This window comes from Eschrichtius robustus, chromosome 5, assembly GCF_028021215.1.
Source record: "Eschrichtius robustus isolate mEscRob2 chromosome 5, mEscRob2.pri, whole genome shotgun sequence".
NCBI classification, from domain to species: domain Eukaryota; kingdom Metazoa; phylum Chordata; class Mammalia; order Artiodactyla; family Eschrichtiidae; genus Eschrichtius; species Eschrichtius robustus.
This window is the reverse complement of record NC_090828.1, coordinates 35,832,003-35,852,802: the sequence shown is the minus strand read 5'-3', so window position 1 is coordinate 35,852,802 and position 20,800 is coordinate 35,832,003. Positions and strand designations below refer to the sequence as shown.

Here is a 20,800-nt window from a genome sequence, read left to right as displayed (position 1 = left end):
CTTTGTGCCCCTGAACTGTAACCAGAGATAACTATATAACGTATCCCTAAGTATCTGAGATGAGCTGCACCTCAGGGTAAGAATGGAGAGTTACTAATCTGGGCACCACAACTATAATTTCAAGTTTCTGTCACCCAGCTGTGTCAGCCTAGACAGTCATTTAAGCAATTTGGATTGACTGGATGATTTCTAAGATCCCTTTCAGCAACAAAATTCTGAGATTTGGAATTCCTGACAAGTTGCAGCTAACATGCTGTGTACTATTTTACATATGAAAAACATCTCATTTGGTCTCAGCCAGGTAGGCAAAAAAGATTAAAATATTTTGCATTTAAAATAAAAGACCCTAAGGGACTTCCCTGGCAGTCCAGTGGTTAAGACTGCGATTCCAATGCAGGGGGAGCACGGGTTCAGGCCCTGGTCAGGGAACTAGGATCCCACATGCCTTGCGGCACGGCCAAAAAAAACAAAAAAATAAACATAAAGACCCTAACATTAAAAATTATGACCAGGAATTTTAAACCCCCCCCAAAAATAAATAAAACCTCCCAAAGGATTCATCGGTATTGTAGATATTATAATTTAACGTTGCAATAGGAACTACCTCAAATCTCTCAGCAAAGGAATATTAAATGGAAGCTAGCACCAGCCATCAACTATGTTCCTGCCCTTGAGCTATCTCCTTTATTTCTGTAGCAATCCTATAAAGTTCAAGTTTTATTTTAAAGATGAGGAAAATTAAGCTTCTTAAGAGACTAACTTGCCTAAAGTCGTCCAGTTTACTTTCCAAATAAACTGAATTAAAATGAATATTCGTTAGGCAAATTGTAATCTCAGCTTTACTTCCTAGTTTTCCACATGGCTGTGGACATACATATTTTGCACTGATTCTCTTACTGGTTTAAAAAAAAAAGGGTTTATTAAAGAGCTGACTCTAAATACTATTCCAACTAAAAGGGGTTTTGCTCTTTTTTTTTCTTCCCAAAGAAAATCATTAAAGAAGTTCTTTGCTTAACCTAAGAAATAATAAAAATCAAAATCTAATAATTAGATATAAAACAATTTTTTTGACCGACTTACTTTTGTTGACCTGAGTAACTTCATTCTCTCTTCCCAAAGATGCCTGTGAAGTTGAGAACAATTTTTTATATACTTTTCCTTTCTTATTTGTTGTAATTTGCTTTTTATACCTGAAATTAATCCAACTCCAAACACGGTATGAGTGGATGAATTATTTTTAAAAGAAAGTTTTCTCCATAATTAAAATGCACTAAATCGATGTACTCAGATTGCTTTAGATGGGCACATTTGTATTCAGTAAATATATATGGTCTTTCTTCAATGACACTGCAATAAAATTACTAGGTGCAAAACAAAGAATGGCATAGATCCACATACAATCGCTGATTGTCTTCAATAATGACGTTATTGGGATCTCGTATTCATTCTTAAAAGAAATTTTTTTTAAAAGGGGATAGGCAGAAAACATCTACTGGGGAAAACTTGAATTAGGTTAAAGTTTAGCCATAGGTATAAATTAAAACTGATTTGAATATTTTCTGACATTCAAAAACTGAAAAAGGCAGGCCTTTTACTGGGTACCAAGAAAACCAGGATCAGATTAAACATTTGCTTTGGACAAATCACAAAACTAATAGTCCAAATCACTATCATCTAATCCAGTTGTTCTCAATCCTAATTATGCATCAAAACAATCTATGAGTTCTATTAAATATATTGATACCTATGCCAAACCCCCAAAATACTGAATCAGAGTCTACAAAGATGGGGCCTAGGCATCTGTATGTTATAAAAAGCTCAAAAGATTAATGTAGTACATATTGTTCGTTGCCCATGTTTTTTCCTTATCTGGATTCTGATTCTAAAAATTATCCATTCTGCCCCCATATATATACCTCATGTGTCTCAGGGGCAGCGGATTCTACTTCCAGCTCCAGTAGCCCCAACTGACCTAAGAGTTATTCCATATCCTTTACCAGTGACTGGCTCAGGGATGGACAGGTCTAAGCCACTTTAGATCAATGAGACCCAAGCATCTGGCGGCAAATTCTGGGAAAGCTTTTGCATGTTAAGAGAGGGCCCCTGGAATCCTCCCTGATTCCTCCACTTCATGTAAATGAACATGCACACAGCCCCAACTGCTATTGGCAACCATCCCATGACCACGAGGGTAGCCAGCACTAGGATGATGCCAATGCTGCAGTTGAAAACGGGAGAAAAAACCCCCAAAGGTTCCTGGTGACCCTTCTGAATCACTGGAATGGAAATACTGAAGCCCTTTCTATCAGTAGACTTCATGTATAATGATTCAATACATTTTCTTATTGTTTAGGTCATTTTAAGTTGGATTTTTAGTTATTTGCACCTGAAAGCTAAAGAGCTGTCCCACTGCAGCACTTTTTCAACCATAACAATCTGTATTAAGTAGAAACCACACAAACATGCCTTCATACTTATTTAATCTGTAAACCTGAGATTGATTTATCTTTCCTATTCTAACAAAGGATAAATCTTTAAAAAAATAATTTACATCTTGTTATACTTTTCCAATATTCGAGTTGAACTGTATTTAAAAGTTTATGCTCACTGCATTCACTTCAATATTTATTCAAAGCTTTTGCTATAGGCTTTGTCTTGAATGTGCAAGACCATTCGCCGTGCATAGAAGTCCCTGTATTCCTCTGGTAATTCAGCCAGGGTTTTTAAGGCTCTGTCCAAAATTTGTGCAGCTCTTGATGCTGCTGTAGGATCTTTGTTTCCATAGGTATCCGTTTTATCATAGCATTCAGATGGAAGATGCTTCCAAAAGACATTCACTCCCACTCCAAACTCTTCAGATACTACATTATGGAACCATAAAGCTGGAAAAGTTTTAAAAAAGAAAAAAAGTTAAAAATAAAAGCTACAGTTAAAAAAAAAAACCCAAAATGTCAGTGAAATATCACGAATTGCATTATAGCCAATGCAAGAAATAATTCTTGTAACTAGATCCCTTCGTTAGCACACTCCCAGCTTTTAACAGAATCATTTTAACTTTTATGAATTGCCAACCAATTTAAAGTGTCAATAGCACAACCCTACGTTTAAAACCTTTGGAAGTAGCAATCTTTCCTTTTAACTTGAAAGACATAATAAAGTTATATTTGTTTTGTAGTTCTGTAATTTGGGGCTGTGTTTTGTGTTACTTGTTTACACTACCTGAGTCACACAACCACATCAAAAGTGTTCATTTTTTATACACAGAACATTTCAATTATTTGAGGAGTATCGTTGACCTTTTCTGACTCAGTACAGTACTTTTGTTCTCAAAGACTTCCTGTGCAAGCTGCATTTGGTTTTCTAACTTGCTTGAATCTGCATTCACTGTAGCCTCCTCAGTTTTACATTTCTAATGCAATTATAATCGTCTTATATTTCTTTCAGCTCCTTTATAATAAGTATATAAAACAAAAGCAAATATTTTGGTTGTGGAGAGGATGAGTAAACTTTTATCATATAGCTAATTAATATTTTACTTCCACTAGAAAGCTTACTTCTTTGTTTTCAATTGAGTCTATTTTCAAAACACAGGTGCTACAGAAATACTAAAGCAACACTACAATATAATAAAGATGAAATACTAGTCACATCCAAAAAAAGTTTAATCTTGTGGAAAGGAGAAAGGAAGATTTATAAGATGCTAAATTTTAGAAACAAACTCATTCTGAGTGCTCTAGGAGAAACAAAAGCTTAAAATATTTTGATTTACAAAACTAGGTTCCAAACATGGTTTTAATCTTAACTACTCTTTCTTTCAGAACGTGTTTTTCCATATTCAATGTAACAGGAAAAAAAGGTAACCATTCTATTAAATTTACATCCAAAGATGGGACTTGTGCTCTTACTTCAAAATATATGCAAATGTTCAGTATTTCTGTTTTGTTTTGTTTTTTTTCTTCTCTTAAAGTTGTATACAGAATAAGGGAGAACTACATCACCCTTAACCATGCTCTCAAGACACAAAACCCCAAAATTTAAGTAATGGCAATGGACTTAAAAAATATGTGCTGGTTGTAGCAATCCCACTACTGGGCATATACCCTGAGAAAACCATAATTCAAAAAGAGTCATGTACCACAATGTTCACTGCAGCTCTATTGACAATAGCCAGGACATGGAAGCAACCTAAGTGTCCATCGACAGATGAATGGATAAAGAAGATGTGGTACATATATACAATGGAATATTACTCAGCCATAAAACGGAACGAAATTGAGTTATTTGTAGTGAGGTGGATGGACCTAGAGTCTGTCATACAGAGTGAACTAAGAAAGAGAAAAACAAATAACGTATGCTAACACACATATGTGGAATCTAAAAAAAAAAAAAAAAAGGTTCTGAAGAACCTAGGGGCAGGACAGGAATAAAGATGCAGACATAGAGAATGGACTTGAGGACACGGGGAGGGGGAAGGGTAAGCTGGGACGAAGTGAGAGTGGCAGGGACATATATACACTACCAAATGTAAAACAGCTAGTGGGAAGCAGCCACATGGCACAGGGAGATCAGCTCGGTGCTTTGTGTCCACCTAGAGGAGTGGGATAGGGAGGGTGGGAAGGAGATGCAAGAGGGAGGAGAAATGGGGATATATGTATATGTATAGCTGATTCACTTTGTTATACAGCAGAAACTAACACACCATTGTAAAGCAATTATACTCCAATAAAGATGTTAAAAAAAAAAAATGTGCTCGTTGTTTTCAATGAAGATTAAGAAGTCAAGGTATCAAATTTTTATACACAATTATGTGAAGGACCTTTTATCAGGACAATACAAAGATTAACAAAACATGGTTCCTTGTCCTCCAAGAATTTATAATCTAGTCCCAAATGAGATCATCATATTATTATTAATACTTTTTAACTTAATTTTATTATCACTGAAAAGTTATTATTATAAACATATTAACTTAGATATAGAAAATAAAACTATATAAATAGAATTTGTTAATGCATCCCTTTAATCTTAATTATGATTTTATAATCTTCAGGTATTCAGTTTTGCATAATAATTACAGATGTTAATTATATCACTGGTTACTAACAATAACTAACACCTATTTACTGTTCAAAAAAATCAAGTGACACTAATTCAGACTGTAGAAAAATAATGCATACAAAAGATATCATAGGTATTAAGACTGTAACATTTTGATATTTAATAAAATCTCTGATCTCTCTTGGCTTTGAAATATATTTACTATTTCTTGGTAAATACTTAAGTGACAGTTCTAAAACATGTTAATATTTTAGAAACAAAATGATTTTAAAAGTACAATGAGGTATAATCTTCTCCCAGATAATAAAGTATCTTGTTTGATATCCTTTAATAAAAGAACTTAGAGTATAATAATATTATATTTATAGGTTGCCTTTGAAAACAAGATTGTTAATATTGTAAGAATTTGTCTAAGCATACTTTAAACACATACACATCTGTGTATAAAAATCATCTTGTATATGACAGGATACATCTAACAAATTTTTTTTACTAAAAAAATCATATAATGGATGGATGACAGAGTACAAATATTATAAAGAGCAAATTACTGAAGTCTAGAACTCTTACCAGGAATGAATAATACATCTCCAGCTTTAAGGGAACATTCATACCGTCTAGCCTTGGAAAACAGTGGATATTTAGCTAAGTCTGGGTTATCTACATTCAGTACTTCTGATTTAGTACCTGAAAAGTTCCAAAAAAGGATAATATAGATTGAGCAGTTAGCACTTTTTTAAAAAGTAACCACAAATATAAATTTGAAAATTTATTTTTTTCCTGTACAACTACTTTTGTGTACTCACAATGTGAGAATGATTACTATTCTCCTGAAACCTAAGACAATTTTCAATAACCCATCCTTTATTTATAACCATTGACATCCATGTAATAGAATTAAGATAATCTGAAAATCTCATTCTTCATATTGCCTATCATCACATGTATACACGTACACAATGGAGAATACAATACATCATAATTAGGAAGAAGCCCTACAAAGTTTTTCTATGAGAATGAAGAGATTCAAAAAAAAAAACTAACTGAATAAATAAAACTTCAGAAATTTAAACTTAAAAAAAAAATAGTACCTGATAAATATAAATATTGGGCATCTCGAGGACTGAATAGTACAACACGCTTTTTTCCTGTCACTTGTATTAAGAAGTTATCCATTACCTGAAGACGAATAAGAACTTATGAATAAGTAGTATCTAAAATTCAAATACACAGAACCAATGGTATTCCAGTTAACCGTAAATCCTATTCTTTAATAAAGCTTGACTCACATTACCTAAAACTTACAGTAATATTGTAATCTAACAAGGAAAACAGTTGTGTTACATAACTGTGTCGTTATTTCTCCAACACTGTCTTCAAATGGGAAGGATTGGCACGCTGGTAGGAAATCTGAAGTCAGAAAACTATTTGCCTTTGCCCCACCATTCTGATAGCAAGTATAGTTACACCTATTTGAGGCTCCCCTTGGTAAGTATCTATCTTACTTATCTGTCAAGGAATGCTATAAGGCCAAAATTAGACAACAGGTTGAAAGCACTTAGGAAAACCAGGTGTTGGGAAAATACATGGTACTGCTGCAATTACTGCTGAACTCTTTTACTATATGGCCAACCATAATTTGGTTATAGGTATGTATCTTGATTTCCAAATTATTTCTATAGGACTATAACTTGGCAAATTTTCTTGATGAACCTATTAATAATGGAGCAATCCTGACTTTTCCTGTGTTTGTAAGGGTACACTACATTAGTACAAATTTTGAAAAATGTTAAAAGGCAGAGCTGCATAATTCTCAGCTAAGGAATTAAAATACATACTAAGCAAGATATATTCATGATTATTTATTGAGTACATATCACTTCTACCTAAGCATTTCTCCTTTTACCACTAACCCTTGACTTATGTAAACTTTAACTATGTAACTAGCATTCCTTTGACTTATTTTTATGTTTAAGAAAAACTTTATATTTAAGATAAAATGGATACTACATAAAATATAGTCATTGAATACAGTTAAAAAGTATGAGTTAACACATCATTTTCTCACCTTATCATTCATGTAAATAAAACCTTAAAAAATATGCTAAGACTTTATATCTATCTCATTTAATTATAGAGTTACTATGTTAAAATCCTCCCAAGGGCCTCAGCTAAATTGTAAAACACACTTCTAAAACTTTATTAAATTTAATTCAGAACTTTTCAAAATATTCTTTTATCTTTAGAAACCTATTAGGTATTGCTTTAAGCTTTCTAAATTTCTCCACCCAACACCAAACCAAACACAATACTAGATTTTTAATATTTTTAGATACTTATATGCATATGTTTAAGCAAATAAAATTGTAACACCATAGAATAAATGATCAAGATCAATACTCTACACATCTTGCTGCTCAATAAATACAGTAGACACTTGACATGCTCAAGGGATATATAGCCTAAGACCTTCAGGTGTCCCCAGATTCTTATAATTGGAAATGGCTCTCTACAAACTTCTGCCTTTCTCCTCAACAATGGTTCCATCTAGTCATGTATCACTTCAACATCCTCATACCACAACCTTAACATTTTTCCCACTTTCGCAGCTTTCCCCCTCATCTGGTGTCTACTTTTCACATGTAAAAAAAAGCACTTCAAAAAACTGAGTATATATATAATGAGGAACCAAGAATAAGACCACAGAGAAATGCAAATATAAGAAACTAACTAGGCTTTGGCATTAACTAAAATAATTCACTCCTTGCAGAGCACCTGTTTTCAAACCTCATGTTTCAGCAAGTTACATGTCAAAGATCTTTGGGGTAACCTCCAGAAAGTTGAAACTGTGAATGTTAAGTCCATAAATTCTAAAGAGCTACTGTAGTTTTAGATTTCTCATTTATGTAGCATACATCATAGTGGGTCCAAAGTTGTAACCCTGGTGAGCTAATTCGAAAAACACTGGAAAAGAACTGCTCTTCTTTGAAGAATTTTGGAAACTTAATATCTCCTTCCAATAAAGGAAACTGCTTTCTGATATCTGCAACATCCTGCATTGAGAGAAACATAATGAGAATTTTAATAATAAACACAATATTAGCATAATGCTTATTTTATCTAAGGCTGCCATCAGAGCCCATGATAATAAGGAGGAATGGGGCAAAACTCTGCTCACTGCTTTAAAATACTAGGATGTGACCATAGCCAACGCATGATCTTTCGACTGAAGGAATGACCGACTATGTACCAAGACATTCAACAATGTCACTATTGTTAAGCTTAATATGCTTCATTAATAGAAAAGTTCTTCCTACTTTAAGCAAGAATCATACAATTGCCATCTACTCTAATATTTAAGTTTAGGAGTCATCAACTTGAATGTTATCAATTACATAAAACCTGTGGGTACCACTAAGGGAGAAGAATAAAAGAAGGTAAAGAAATAATAGTGCCATAAAGAGAAAAAATAGAATCTGACTTGATCATTTTAGGGACCACTCCTTAACACTGTGTCCATATCAATTTGATTCTGAATACATATATATGAATTATCCATGATTTTTATAATTATTTTAGATTATATTTTATTAGCTGAATGGCCATCTGTAAAATATACAGTAGAGCAGATTTCTTAATTGTGGAGAGATTAGACAACTTGTTACATTCAGAATTCTTACCTTTCTAGGGTCTTCTCCAAGTGATCGTAGGTAGTACTTCTCATCCTTAAACATCCCGAAGAAAAACAACATCAGTATTCACTTAAAAATATTAGAAAGTAAAGATGGAAGGAAATGAATCTGAAAATCTAACCTTCTTAAGTCATTTTTGAAAAAGTTCCATTTTCTTACCCTTTCTACTAATGCTCTCTGGTGGCTGTATGAAGAAATGTCTCTATATGCTGCTTGTAATAACGACAGGATCCACAAAACATTAAGTAAAATAAATCCTAAAGGCAACACACACATACCACATCTAAAGCCACAATGCTTAATTTAGACTTCATACTCCAAATTATTTACAATCTTAACAGTGTCTTAAGACTTAAAAGAACTCCCATTTGTATAGCACATATGATCTCATAGCATTGCTAAGGGCCAACAACAAACTAATATAAATGTAGAATAGAAGATAAATAAAATACTTTATACTTTTAAAAGTAATTTTTTAAAAATCTGAAACATTGCATTTTATAAAGCTAAGTTTATCCCTAATCATATAATTCTCAACCCAAATCCTTAAGAGTCAGCTCATGTACAAATTAGAAATATGTCATTTCACAGTAATAAGTTTAAGTTGATGCTTTAAAAAATTGTCATTATAACTTCACTGAGTAGCTCTAATAGGGAACTATTTGAATTATGAAGCACTGTATTGCCTGCATTTCCTGTAATAATTAGAGAACTGAGATATATCAGGTCAAGCACAGGGGCAACCCAACTCAAGAATTCTGCCTCTTTTATACTTACATTGACCATTATAACACAAACTTCAAAATATATCCTATTTACCCTAACAATATATTATACATCTCTGTTCATAAATTTTACTAAACTCCTAGATTCACTGTTTTTAAAATTTTAACTAGTACCATATCAAATAAGTTCCATAAATTTATTACTGGCTAAATAGATTTCAAAGTATGTTCTTCAAAATTCTAAGAGTTTCTACCAGTTCTAATGTTTCAAGATTTAAAAGGCAAATTCATGTGGCAGGTACAGAGATGCACCGCAGACCCCCCTTCAAGAAAGGATTCATAACTTACTTGCAAGGAGTGTGATTAAGTTACAGCTGCCAGCTGTTAACTCCTGCAGGTCCACCTCACCCTTTGAACTAAAGGTCATGCTCTTCTTGGGGTAGCCCCAGCCAATGACTAAGCAAGATGGTAAAAGGCCTAGACATTGCTACCCAAGACAGGACTCCTCTAAGAGGTCGTCTTCGCTCAGGAGTTCCACACTGAGCTGGCAGAGAGACAGTTAGCTCTGTATCACTGTCTGATGGCACCCTCTACTCAATCCTCTCCTTTCCTTTCACAGGTATTAGTCCCCAATAAACCTTTTGTAGTCCTAATTCCATCTCAGCATATGCTTCCTAGAGAACTGAACTGAGAGTCCATATTCATCTTACTTACACACTCACCCTAATTTTTAGACTTTAATCCCTTTATCTTGTCTCTGTTTCTTTTACTTCACTTGACATTTCATGGCTATTTACATCTGTGCCACTCATTACCCTTGGACAGGAAAGGACTGATACCAAAGGGCAACTGAACATATATGTTAAAGCATGGCTGTAACGTTAAAAAACATTTTTCAGGTATAGCTAATAGATTCAGTTTTAGTAGATATTCTAGTCATACTATAGAATACAGATTTCTGGAGTTTGTAGAGATACTGGTGGATATAGTGTAAACGTTACCCGATGAAAGAACTGTGAAAACACAACACTTTTTACCACCAAACTGACAAACAGCCCAGCTGGCTCAGATGCAGACAATAGCTTTCTTCAAAGCTTAAAAAGCAGTTTATTTTTCAAATGTGCTTTTGAGATAACAGAGTAAATTTTTTTTTAAAAAGGTATTTATAAAAGCCTCAATGCCTTATCTCAAGACATTTAAACTGAATTATTTAAAGCTGGATTATAATGTAAATATGAATTCTTCTGCATTTAATTCTGAACAAATATTAAATACACACAATAGAAATCACATTGATAATAACAATAATAAAATATAGAAATAGTCTAATAGTAAGATATGAAAATAAAGTTATCCATTAGCATTTGAACTTGGCATATCAGACCAAAGCATTTTCAGAGGAATATTAATAGCTAACATTTAGTTGAGTGGTTCCTACGTGCCAGGCACTGTGCTAAGTACTCCATAGATTTTCTTTAGTTAACTGTCACAAAAACCTTGTGAAATAGGTACCGTTATTATTCCTATTTCACAGATGAGAACACTGAGGCACAGAAAGATAATTTGGACAAGGTTTGAGACCTAATAAATAACACAGCTAGGATATATGGAACGCTATAGTTCTTACATATCTAATATTCTTTTATAAGAAAACAATTTAGTATTTACATATTAATGCTTTCTTAAGAAAATGTGTTAAAAGCAATTACCTCTGAAATAAAGAATTCCTTATGCTTTTCTTCAGAGGCCCTCTGAACCAACTTGCCAAAAGGTAAAGTTCTGAAATAAACACAAAAGAATCCTTGGACTTAGTAACAATAAATCATCTAGTAATACTCTAGTCACTATAAATATATATATGTGTATATATATATATATGTGTGTGTGTGTGTGTGTGTGTGTATATATATATATATATACACTGCTTGTTGGAGTTAGATCTATCTTCTGTTTTACAATATCCATAATTTTTATTATAACCTATTATGTAGAATTCTAAGTTTTCAAAATTCATTTAGCATTGAGCTTATTTGACCTAGGTTGTCTGAAATTTTGATTTCAAATAGATCTACAGTACAGATGGATCCTTCTCATATCAATATACTTCTATTCCAAGTTGCTGTTAAGAAAAATGTTTCTGGTTCTATGGTATATATGGTATCTTTGAAAATACACCAACTTTCAAGCCTTTATTGCTACTAATTTTCAAGTGTCCTGGCAAAACAAGTCTTGTGATGAATGGGGCAAGCTATCAATACCAATGCTACTTCGGAAGAGACAACAAGCAAACAGTCCAATGAAGACAAAGCCCCTCTGCTTCTCACCTGCCTTCTGGCACTAGCACACAAAACTGCTCTCATCCTCCTGTACCACCCTCTATCATTTCAGGCTTCTGAGGAATAGCTCAGGAATTCCAGTGAAGTGACCAAATTTTATTCTTCTTACATATTTCTGCCCAAATGCCTGTCTCCTTCCATCCTGGTGAACAGGGCTGAACACTGCAGAAGCAAAGTTTGTTTCCTTTACCTCACACTCTTGAGCCTGAAGGGCTATCTTTTCTCTGCATCACATCCTATCCATTCAACCTTCTAGAATCAAATGTACTGCCCCCTAGATGATACCTTATCAGGAACATCGAGACAATGACTTCAAAAGCATCTGGCTCACTGTACTCCATCCTCCACACCTCTGATCAAGAGTTGTAATCTTTCACTCTTATTACCAAATATCTTTCCACTTGATATCTGTACTTGGGGAGGTAAGATTTCCTTGTAAGATGACCTTGCAATGTTTTCCTAGAAACATACTGGGTTAAGATAAATGTGGAATGTCAGCTGTTAGAACAGGTAACATTGTTTATTGTAAAAAATGACCCTTTGGGAATTCCCTGGCGGCCCAGTGGTTAGGACTCCACACTTCCCCTGCAGGGGACACAGGTTCAATCCCTGATTGGGGAACTAAGATCTGGCATGCTGTGCAGCGCAGCCAAAAAAAAATAAAAATAAAAAGACCCTTTCTTTATTATGTCTAGACTAGAAGGATGGTGAGTGAACTAAACCCCTTGTTAGGAAGTAGAGAACTTGGCTTCTCTGTGTGCAGTGTGACTCAGTAACTGAGTATGGTCCTTGGAGGAACTGAGAAGCTAAGGTCATGAGCCATTTCACATGCTGCTGGTTTCTGCGGACTAAGTGGCTTTACTAAGCTACGGTGTTTCTGCATCCACCTCTATAGTCAGTCTTGTTCCCTTACAAGTAAGCTGTCACTTGGTGAGCCAAAAAATGGCTTCTGGATTGGTATAAGGACTCCCGCTGATTCTATCCTGCTGGAATACTGTTTCCTGCCTTGTATCCTTTTGCAAAGCTGAGTGAGTCTGACGTCAGATTATGGACTAGCAGGTGTCAATCAGAATTTGAGGACACACTGCTGATAATTATGTAGAGTGAGCACTCCAAGGAGTCTGTCATCTACTCAGACCAATCTACTACTACAGTTTTGGCTAATAATATCAACAAATTTATTTGTTCAATGTTTTCCATCTCTGACCTCACTATATACTCTTCACTCCTACCAAAGCGTCTTTGAAGAGTTTGGGAACAATGTGGAAGCCTCTCTGGGCCAAAACTACCTCTGAAATTGGTGCAGTTGCTAAGGCTTAGCTTTTTTACTAGAGAGAACCCAAGACCTTTACAAGAAGAGGCCAGATAGAGTAGCTCAGTCCAGAGAAGCAGAACTCGGGTGCCCCCAGCAACCTTCTCCTTTAGGTCATAGTACCTGTCAGAGCTTCTACAGAAACTAAGCTGAGAGAAGAGGAAATGAGGTATGTGAATTGTTAAGTTCCTTGGCCTTAAGGTCTTATCTATCCTATGCATGTTTCGATAAGAAGGGCATCTGCTATAGAAGTTCCACTCGTCTGGACTGACATATAGACCAGTAAGGGAGGTAGTATCAAAGAGGGGTTAGGATTATTAGGACTTGGTGGGGTCAGGCAAATTTGGGTATAAGTCTTAGTTCCATCATTTCAAGCTATACAATCTTGAGTAAGTTATTTAACGTTTTTAAACTTCCATTTCCTCATCTGTATAATTATTATTTAAAAAATGTACCTCACAAAAGTTTAAATGAGTAATATAATCTAGGATGCACAGTACCTGACATATAGTAAGTGTTCAATAAAGGACAGATGGTGGGGTTAACAACAATGATAATGCAGCAGCATGCAGCAGTTACCAACATTTAGAAAAAGAAGAAAAAAATCTTTACTGTTCTGCTCCCCATTTTGGAAAGGCTGCTTCGCAAAATCAAGATCAGGAATGATGAAAGTATAACAAACAATGAGAGCAGGATGATGATAGGAGTCAGATGATGTGATAGGTAGAAGCAGTGAAGCAAAGCTTATATAAGATTCAGGCTTAAAAAAAAAAACCTATGGCCAGAAGAATACCAACAGTATCCTTTCACTCCACAAGGCTCTTCTTTTTTATAGTATACTGACTCTGGAAGAACAGTTAGAGCTACCAAGAGGAGAGAAATAAAAGCTAAGACTTGGAAACATATTTATCTTCAAATGTTTAAAAAGCAGAAATGCAACCTTAAACTGAACTGATAATAATTATATATGTGTGTAGGTTTTCTTACTTTCTAGTCTCTGTCTTTGGTCTAGATGCCTCCCTTCTTTCCTACTCCCTGATAACTGCCCAAAATGACTAAATCTATTTTCCTTCTTACTCTAAGAAAATAATCTTGCAACTCCTTAGTAGCTGTAGTGAAAGGCTTAGAGGAAGCTGGAATAGGAACTATTACATAATATACGTGCTTCAAAACATGTTTTGAAAAGTTTATAGGACATGACATAACATCAAGGCAACTCAAGATGAAGTTTCAATACCCATTTGTTACAGCATTGGGCTCCCTGGAAAATAAACATCATTAACTGCAGGCTGAAAAATGCTCATCATTCCAGCACTTTCTTCCACTTTCTTGATTTAATAAAAAATGAAAAGTTCTTACACTTGAAAAAATTTATGGTAATTAAATTCAATCCATGGCCTATTAAAAACCAAAACTGTAATGGCAAATATTCAAAGGATCAAAAACCGAGAAATGCTTTGGCAAGCTGCTATATGAACTTGGGAAACTCTACGGAGAAAAGAATGGCCCTGGACATTAGAAGCTCTGTTTAACTCATCTTTAAACTCTGGAAGGAACAGTGAAAGCCACCTTTCTTTAAAAATCAGTCTTTTGTGAACAACATGGTTTTTCAATAGACTGAATTTGCTGGGAACTGCACGTGCTCAGAATTTGAAAGTTGTTTGTTTTTAAATTTAACATTTTTAGTGAAACTCAAGGGAATAAACTCATGGGAATAAATAGCATACTAAATCTATAAGACTGTAGCATTTAAAGCTTTCAAGTTTAGATATTCCACAGCATTTAACTATCTTTTACTTTTAAGACATTCCAAAGCATAAAACGACAACCATGAGGGAATTTTAAAGTATTTAGGATTATTTGGACAAAAAAGAAAATTAAGCCTGATTTATCCAAGTTGATAAAAGATTATACCAAACATAGCAACCACTTGTCTTATATTTCTGGAGAGGGCAGAAAAAGAAAACATGAGCTTATACTTATCTAAAAACAATCTGGAATTAAAAAATATTCCCAAAATAGGGCATTTAAAAATCAAAAGAGGTTATAAAGGAAAACTTTAGAATTTATTACTCTAGATAACAATTACTAATGTGGGAGGATCAACTAATTAATGAAGCATTGAATGAATAAAGTACACCGAGCTTTAGATGTAATCTAACTCTAGTTACAGAAATTCTGCTCTTTCCATGACTCCAGAAGGTATTGGGTAGACACCATATTTTTAAAATGGTCTTTGGAAATGTCTTTGTATAATTATGTAAGCTCAGAATTCTTGTCTTTTAAAAGCCATTCTTTAAAACTTAGTAAGCTACTCCACAATTATATCAAACTAGCCAAAAGAGAAAATGCCATATGGTCTTTGTATAATAATGCAAAAATATTTTAAAGGTTTAAATAAAGTTATGTGTATCCCGAGAGTAAAGCTCAGAAGAAAATACCTATACACAAAGTTCTTACTAATGAAGTCCATCTGGGCAACTGCAGCAACATGAATCTTCACCTCTTTCCTCCCTCCAATTTGGCTTAGGTAATCCACCGTCCATTTGCTTGTACATGTCCCCAAATCAATTCCTTCCAACACTAGAGGTTTTCTCTGTGTGGAAAAAATCAACCAAAAATTAGGGAAAACCAACAATGTATCAGGAGCTGTATCTGGTAATAAAGGGATAAAAACAAATAAGAAATGATTCTTTATCCCAAGATGCTCAAAATCAAACCTTCTGACAATTCATGCTGTAACTAAAACAGGAAGAGGACCCATGTGATATAGTTAGAACAAAATTTTAACATTAGGAAAACAAATCCAAACAAAACAGAAGTGCCACCATAAGCTTAGAAACAAGAGAAATCTGAGTATTATTTAAAGCATTCTCTAGAGTGTTATTTATGACAAAAAATACGACTGATTAAAATTTGTGCTTTATACTTAAATATTGTTTGCAACTTTTTATTTTGATACCATTCTAAACTTATGGAAAAGTTGTAAGAACACTACAAAGAACTCCCATATACCATTTACTCTGAGTCACTAGTTGTTAATTTAACATTTTGCTCCACTTACTTTACCATCTGCTCTCACTCTTGTTATGTGTGTACAGAGAGAAACATTTGAAATTTAATTTTTTCTAAACTAGTTCAGTGTAAGTTGCTGACATCATGCTCCTTTATCTCTAAAACTTGAGTATATTTTCTGAGAACAAAGACATTCTTTTTATAACAGAATAATTATCAAAATTATTGGGCTTCCCTGGTGGCGCAGTGGTTGAGAATCTGCCTGCCAATGCAGGAGACCCGGGTTCGAGCCCTGGTATGGGAGGATCCCACACGCCGCGGAGCAACTAGGCCCGTGAGCCACAACTACTGAGCCTGCGTGTCTGGAGCCCGTGCTCTGCAACAAGAGAGGCCTCGACAGTGAGAGGCCCGCGCACCACGATGAAGAGTGGCCCCCGCTCGCCGCAACTAGAGAAAGCCCTCGCACAGAAACGAAGACCCAACACAGCCATAAATAAAATAAATAAATAAATTTAAAAAAAAATTATATTTAACACTGATATAATACTTTAATTCAGTCTGTATCCAAATTTTGCTAATCATCCTTATAATATCCTCTATATTTTTTTCCCTATTTCTGAGATGCCACATTGTATTTAATTACTATATCTCTTTTACTCTGGAACAGTTCCTCAGACTCTCTTCTATGACCTTGACATTTTTGAAGAGTACAGGCTAGTTATTTTGTAGAATGCCCTTCAACTTGGGTTTATCCGATGTTTCTTCATATTAGATTCAGGTTACTCATTTTTGGAAAGAATGTACCACAAAAGCAATGTTGTGTCTTTCTCAGTGCAACACATCAGGTAGCACATGATATTTTCCCTATTATTTATGATGTTAATTTTGATCAACTGGTAATTCCTGCCTCAATCAAGTATTGCTACGATGAGTGTAAAAATCGTGATTAAAGAAAAAACTCCATCACCTTCTACATGTTAGTACATGTATTGGTATTCTAATGTAAAAATCAGCTCTAACTTCTCCATTCACTTATTTTATTCACTGAGTTATAATCTACTGATATAATTTTGATGCTCAAGTTATCCCAGATTTGGCCAGCAGGAGTCCCTTCGAGCTGGCTCTTGTGACGTTTTACCCCAGCACTTCTTACTTTATGGAAAAATAACACAATCCAGTATCCTTTTACATCTCTGTCCCAGCCCTCTAGTCATTTCTTCAAGCAGCTCTGGTTTCTTCTAGTGGGGAATGCTGTTTAGAAACCATGATCTGGGTTCTGACTGTGTTTATAACTATTGGTGTGTCATTACTTCTAGGCCTTCTCAGTGAACAGAGCTAGGAAACACATGAAGGTGTGTATATATTCACTCTCTCCTCCCCAAATATATATATATACACACACATATTCTGCATATGCATATAGTTATATCTATTTATCTATTTCTCTTTCTCTCTCAATATGTACCATACACACACACACACAATTAATGGATGTATGATGAACCACGATACGTCCAATACGGATACCTAATTCTGATCTTATACCACAAGATTTATTCTAATATTCATTGTTTATATATTTGTAAACTCCCTTCTCTTAGTGAGAAACCTGGTTCCTATCATCCTCAATGTTTAATCAATTGTACAATCCCAGAATCCACAATAAGTGTTTTTGCAATTGCTAAGTTACACCACTGTAAAAAAAGTCTACAAACTAGAATTCAGTATTGTTTACAGTTCTTTTTGTTTTTAGACTGATATATAATCAAAGTACTGTGTTCAAAAGTGACTTAGGTTACTTCTCCTCCTCTCCCTTACTTAGGTTCACTTGTTACTTTTATATTCTATATTAGAGTTTGGTTGGTTTTTTTGAACCATTCCTCATCCTTGTTAATTTTATTATTATTATTATTGTAGAATATAAAACAGTAACGTGATCTCCAAAGTCAAAATTATACAAAAAAGGTCACCGCATCTATAATCACCCACCTCGTAATCACTCATCCCCTATAGATAACCAGTCTCATTAATGTCTGGCTTATCGTCCCTGTATTTCTTTTTTGCATAGTGACCAAAAATATATATATTTTCTTATTTCCCCTTCTTTTTTATACAAAAAGTGTCTTATTATGTATTGTTTTTGTAATTTGCTTTTTTAAAAAAATTTAAAAATATATCCTGGAAATCACTACTATCAGTTCAGATTATTTCCCTCATTCTTTTTTACAGCTTAGTACACCTTAGTGTAAATGGACAATTTAATCAGTCTCCTATGCATAGGTTTTTAGGTTATTTGCAATAATTTGCAAGCATAATAAACCCTAGAAATTTTCATACTGTTGGAAGTGTATCCCCAGAGTAAATTCCGAAAGAGGAATTGCTATATCATAAATAAACACATCAACAGTTTTGTTAGATATGCCAAATTCCCCTCCATGAGGGTTGTACTACTTGGCATAAAACGTGAGAGTACCAGTTTCTTCACAGACCCACAAAGAATATTATTATTAAAGCCTTCTGATTTTTGTCAATATTATAGATAAATGGTATCTCAGTTTAATTTCTCTTATGAATAAAACTGAACATCTTTTCATGTGTTTAGATGCCGTTTTTATCTTTTTGTCAACTGTTCATTTTTTAATCAGATTTTTGCCCTCCCCCCCATTAATTTTTAAAAGTTTTTTACATACATGGGCTTTTACTGCCCTTTAATGAAATATATGTTGCAAATATTTTTCTCCCAGTTTGTATTTTATGTACAGTTTTAATCATTTATCACACCTGAGTCATAGTTAGAAAGCCCTTCCATAGACCTAGATTGCAGAGAAATTTACCCATGTTTTCCTCTAGTACTTAACGTAGTTTCTTTTTTTTTATTTAGATCTCTGATCCATTTGAAGATCACTCTTGTGTACAGTGTCAGATATAAATCTAATTTTATCATTTTCTAAATGACTGTGACCATCCACTTGTCCAAGCACCATTTATTTAAAAGTTCACCTTTGCCCCAGTGATTTTTAAAATGTCATGTTCATCACATGCTAAATTTCCACATACATATAAATATCTCCAGAGCCTGGATAAATACTTGTGTGTGTGTACACACATCTGCCTTCATCCAGACTTTCTATTTTATTCCTCTGGTCTGTCTATTCATGCACCCGTACCACACTATTAAATATTAAAACATGTTTAAAAATCTGATAGGACTATACCCCCTCACAGCTTTTCTTTAGCGTTTTCAGGTAAAAATGGCATGTTTTGCAATTTAGTTATTAATTTCTAGTTTTACTACATTGTGACCAGAGTGTTGTTTGTAATTTTCCACTTTATGAAGTTTAGTGATGCTTTGTGACATATTGTATGTCTTGTCTGGGAAGCCTAAATTACAAAACACTTTTTGCTATTCATCTTCCAAAGCATTTCCACATACATACATCATTTGGTCTTCATAATACTGTCCTGAAGGCATCTTATACTAACGTGTCCTGCGGTGGGGTAGGGAGGACAACAACCTATCTAGCACTAGTCTCCCAAATAAATTAAGGCTTGAATCCTCCCTATAGGCTGCTAACTCCTAAAAGAAAAAAACTTCATCCCTGACTTTTGTAATACTCAGGACTGTAGCTCAATGACCACCCTTATAGATGTAAATATCAAGTAAAATTGCTGGGGGGGGGCGGGTTTCTTTCTCATGAGCAGGCTAACTGTAAACCTGTGGGGTTTTTTTTTTTTTTCTGTAAATATCTGCTGGCCTCTTTATTCTTAGTTTTTCTGAAGCCTGGATTCCCTTGCAAAGCACGGCAAGTAAAAACACTTTTTTTCCCCATTAGTATTTTTCTCTGAGAACTAAGGTTCGAATTATACGTATAAGAGAATCGAACGTCTGAACTAGAACCCACGTTAGTTAGAATCCAAGACCAGTGGAAGTTTGTCGGAGGATTCCCATTGCTTCCCCTTTTGGCTCAGTGCAGTGAAAAACTTCTCCTTCAGATCCAGTAACTCGCGTATACTGACAGGCGCCGTTCAAGCCACTGGCTGGGGTTGGGGGCGAAACCTCCTCTAGATTTTAGGAAACCCGATGGAAGACTTGGGGTGGGGGTGGGGGGGAACTCCCTGGGTTGCCATGGTAACGGTAGAAGACTTTGTAATCAGACTCCCGCAAGGCCGCTAAGCAGCTAGCAGGGCTTCTTAGGCAAAATATTTCTCGTAGCCAGCGCTCTGCCGTCAGCCTGCTCCCCAGAAACGTGGAACGGAAAACTTAACAGATGAGCCAGTCAACATCCCCCATGTACCCTCTCCCTTGGCCGCCGGGCCAACCAGCCACCTTCTGCCGACAGCCACCTCCTCCCCACACCCTGGATCGCAAGAAACCAATTCGGAGCCGCTGGAGCGCTAGGGACGGGTATCCACCGGCTTCCCGCGGTTCTGCCCCGCAAGAGGGCCTCACCTGCGGATAGAGGTGCTCCATGAACTGCTCCTGCGAAACGCCCTCGAGCCGGGGTACCGGGAAGCACTGCCCGGCCATGGTTGCTCACGCCCATCCTCTTCCAAGTCCTGGGAACCTCGGCCCTAACACGTTCCAACCGCGCGGACCGCCCGGAAACAGGTCCGGGAGAGAAAAGGTCCGGGAGAGAAAAGGTCCACGAGGCCGGCTGAGTC

General features: G+C 35.3%; 1 protein-coding gene across 2 annotated transcripts; it reads right to left on the bottom strand.

The window, feature by feature from the left end:
* Positions 1 to 1,064: 1,064 nt before the first annotated feature.
* On the bottom strand, positions 1,065 to 20,722 carry TYW5 (tRNA-yW synthesizing protein 5). Of its 2 annotated transcripts, XR_011074132.1 has the most exons (9): positions 20,589 to 20,722; positions 15,565 to 15,719; positions 11,185 to 11,254; positions 8,739 to 8,783; positions 7,974 to 8,111; positions 6,150 to 6,237; positions 5,629 to 5,745; positions 2,552 to 2,882; positions 1,065 to 1,123 (listed from the first exon to the last, which is right to left on the bottom strand). XR_011074132.1 is itself a non-coding variant. In XM_068544699.1 (8 exons), exons 1-8 carry the CDS (start codon positions 20,664 to 20,666, stop codon positions 2,626 to 2,628), a joined length of 948 nt encoding a protein of 315 aa, XP_068400800.1. In that variant the 5' UTR covers positions 20,667 to 20,722; the 3' UTR covers positions 2,464 to 2,625. The 2 variants fall into 2 exon arrangements, 1 of the variants encoding a protein (XP_068400800.1); XM_068544699.1 differs by lacking the exon at positions 1,065 to 1,123 and having other exon boundaries at positions 2,464 to 2,882.
* Between the last annotated feature and the right edge of the window lie 78 nt (positions 20,723 to 20,800).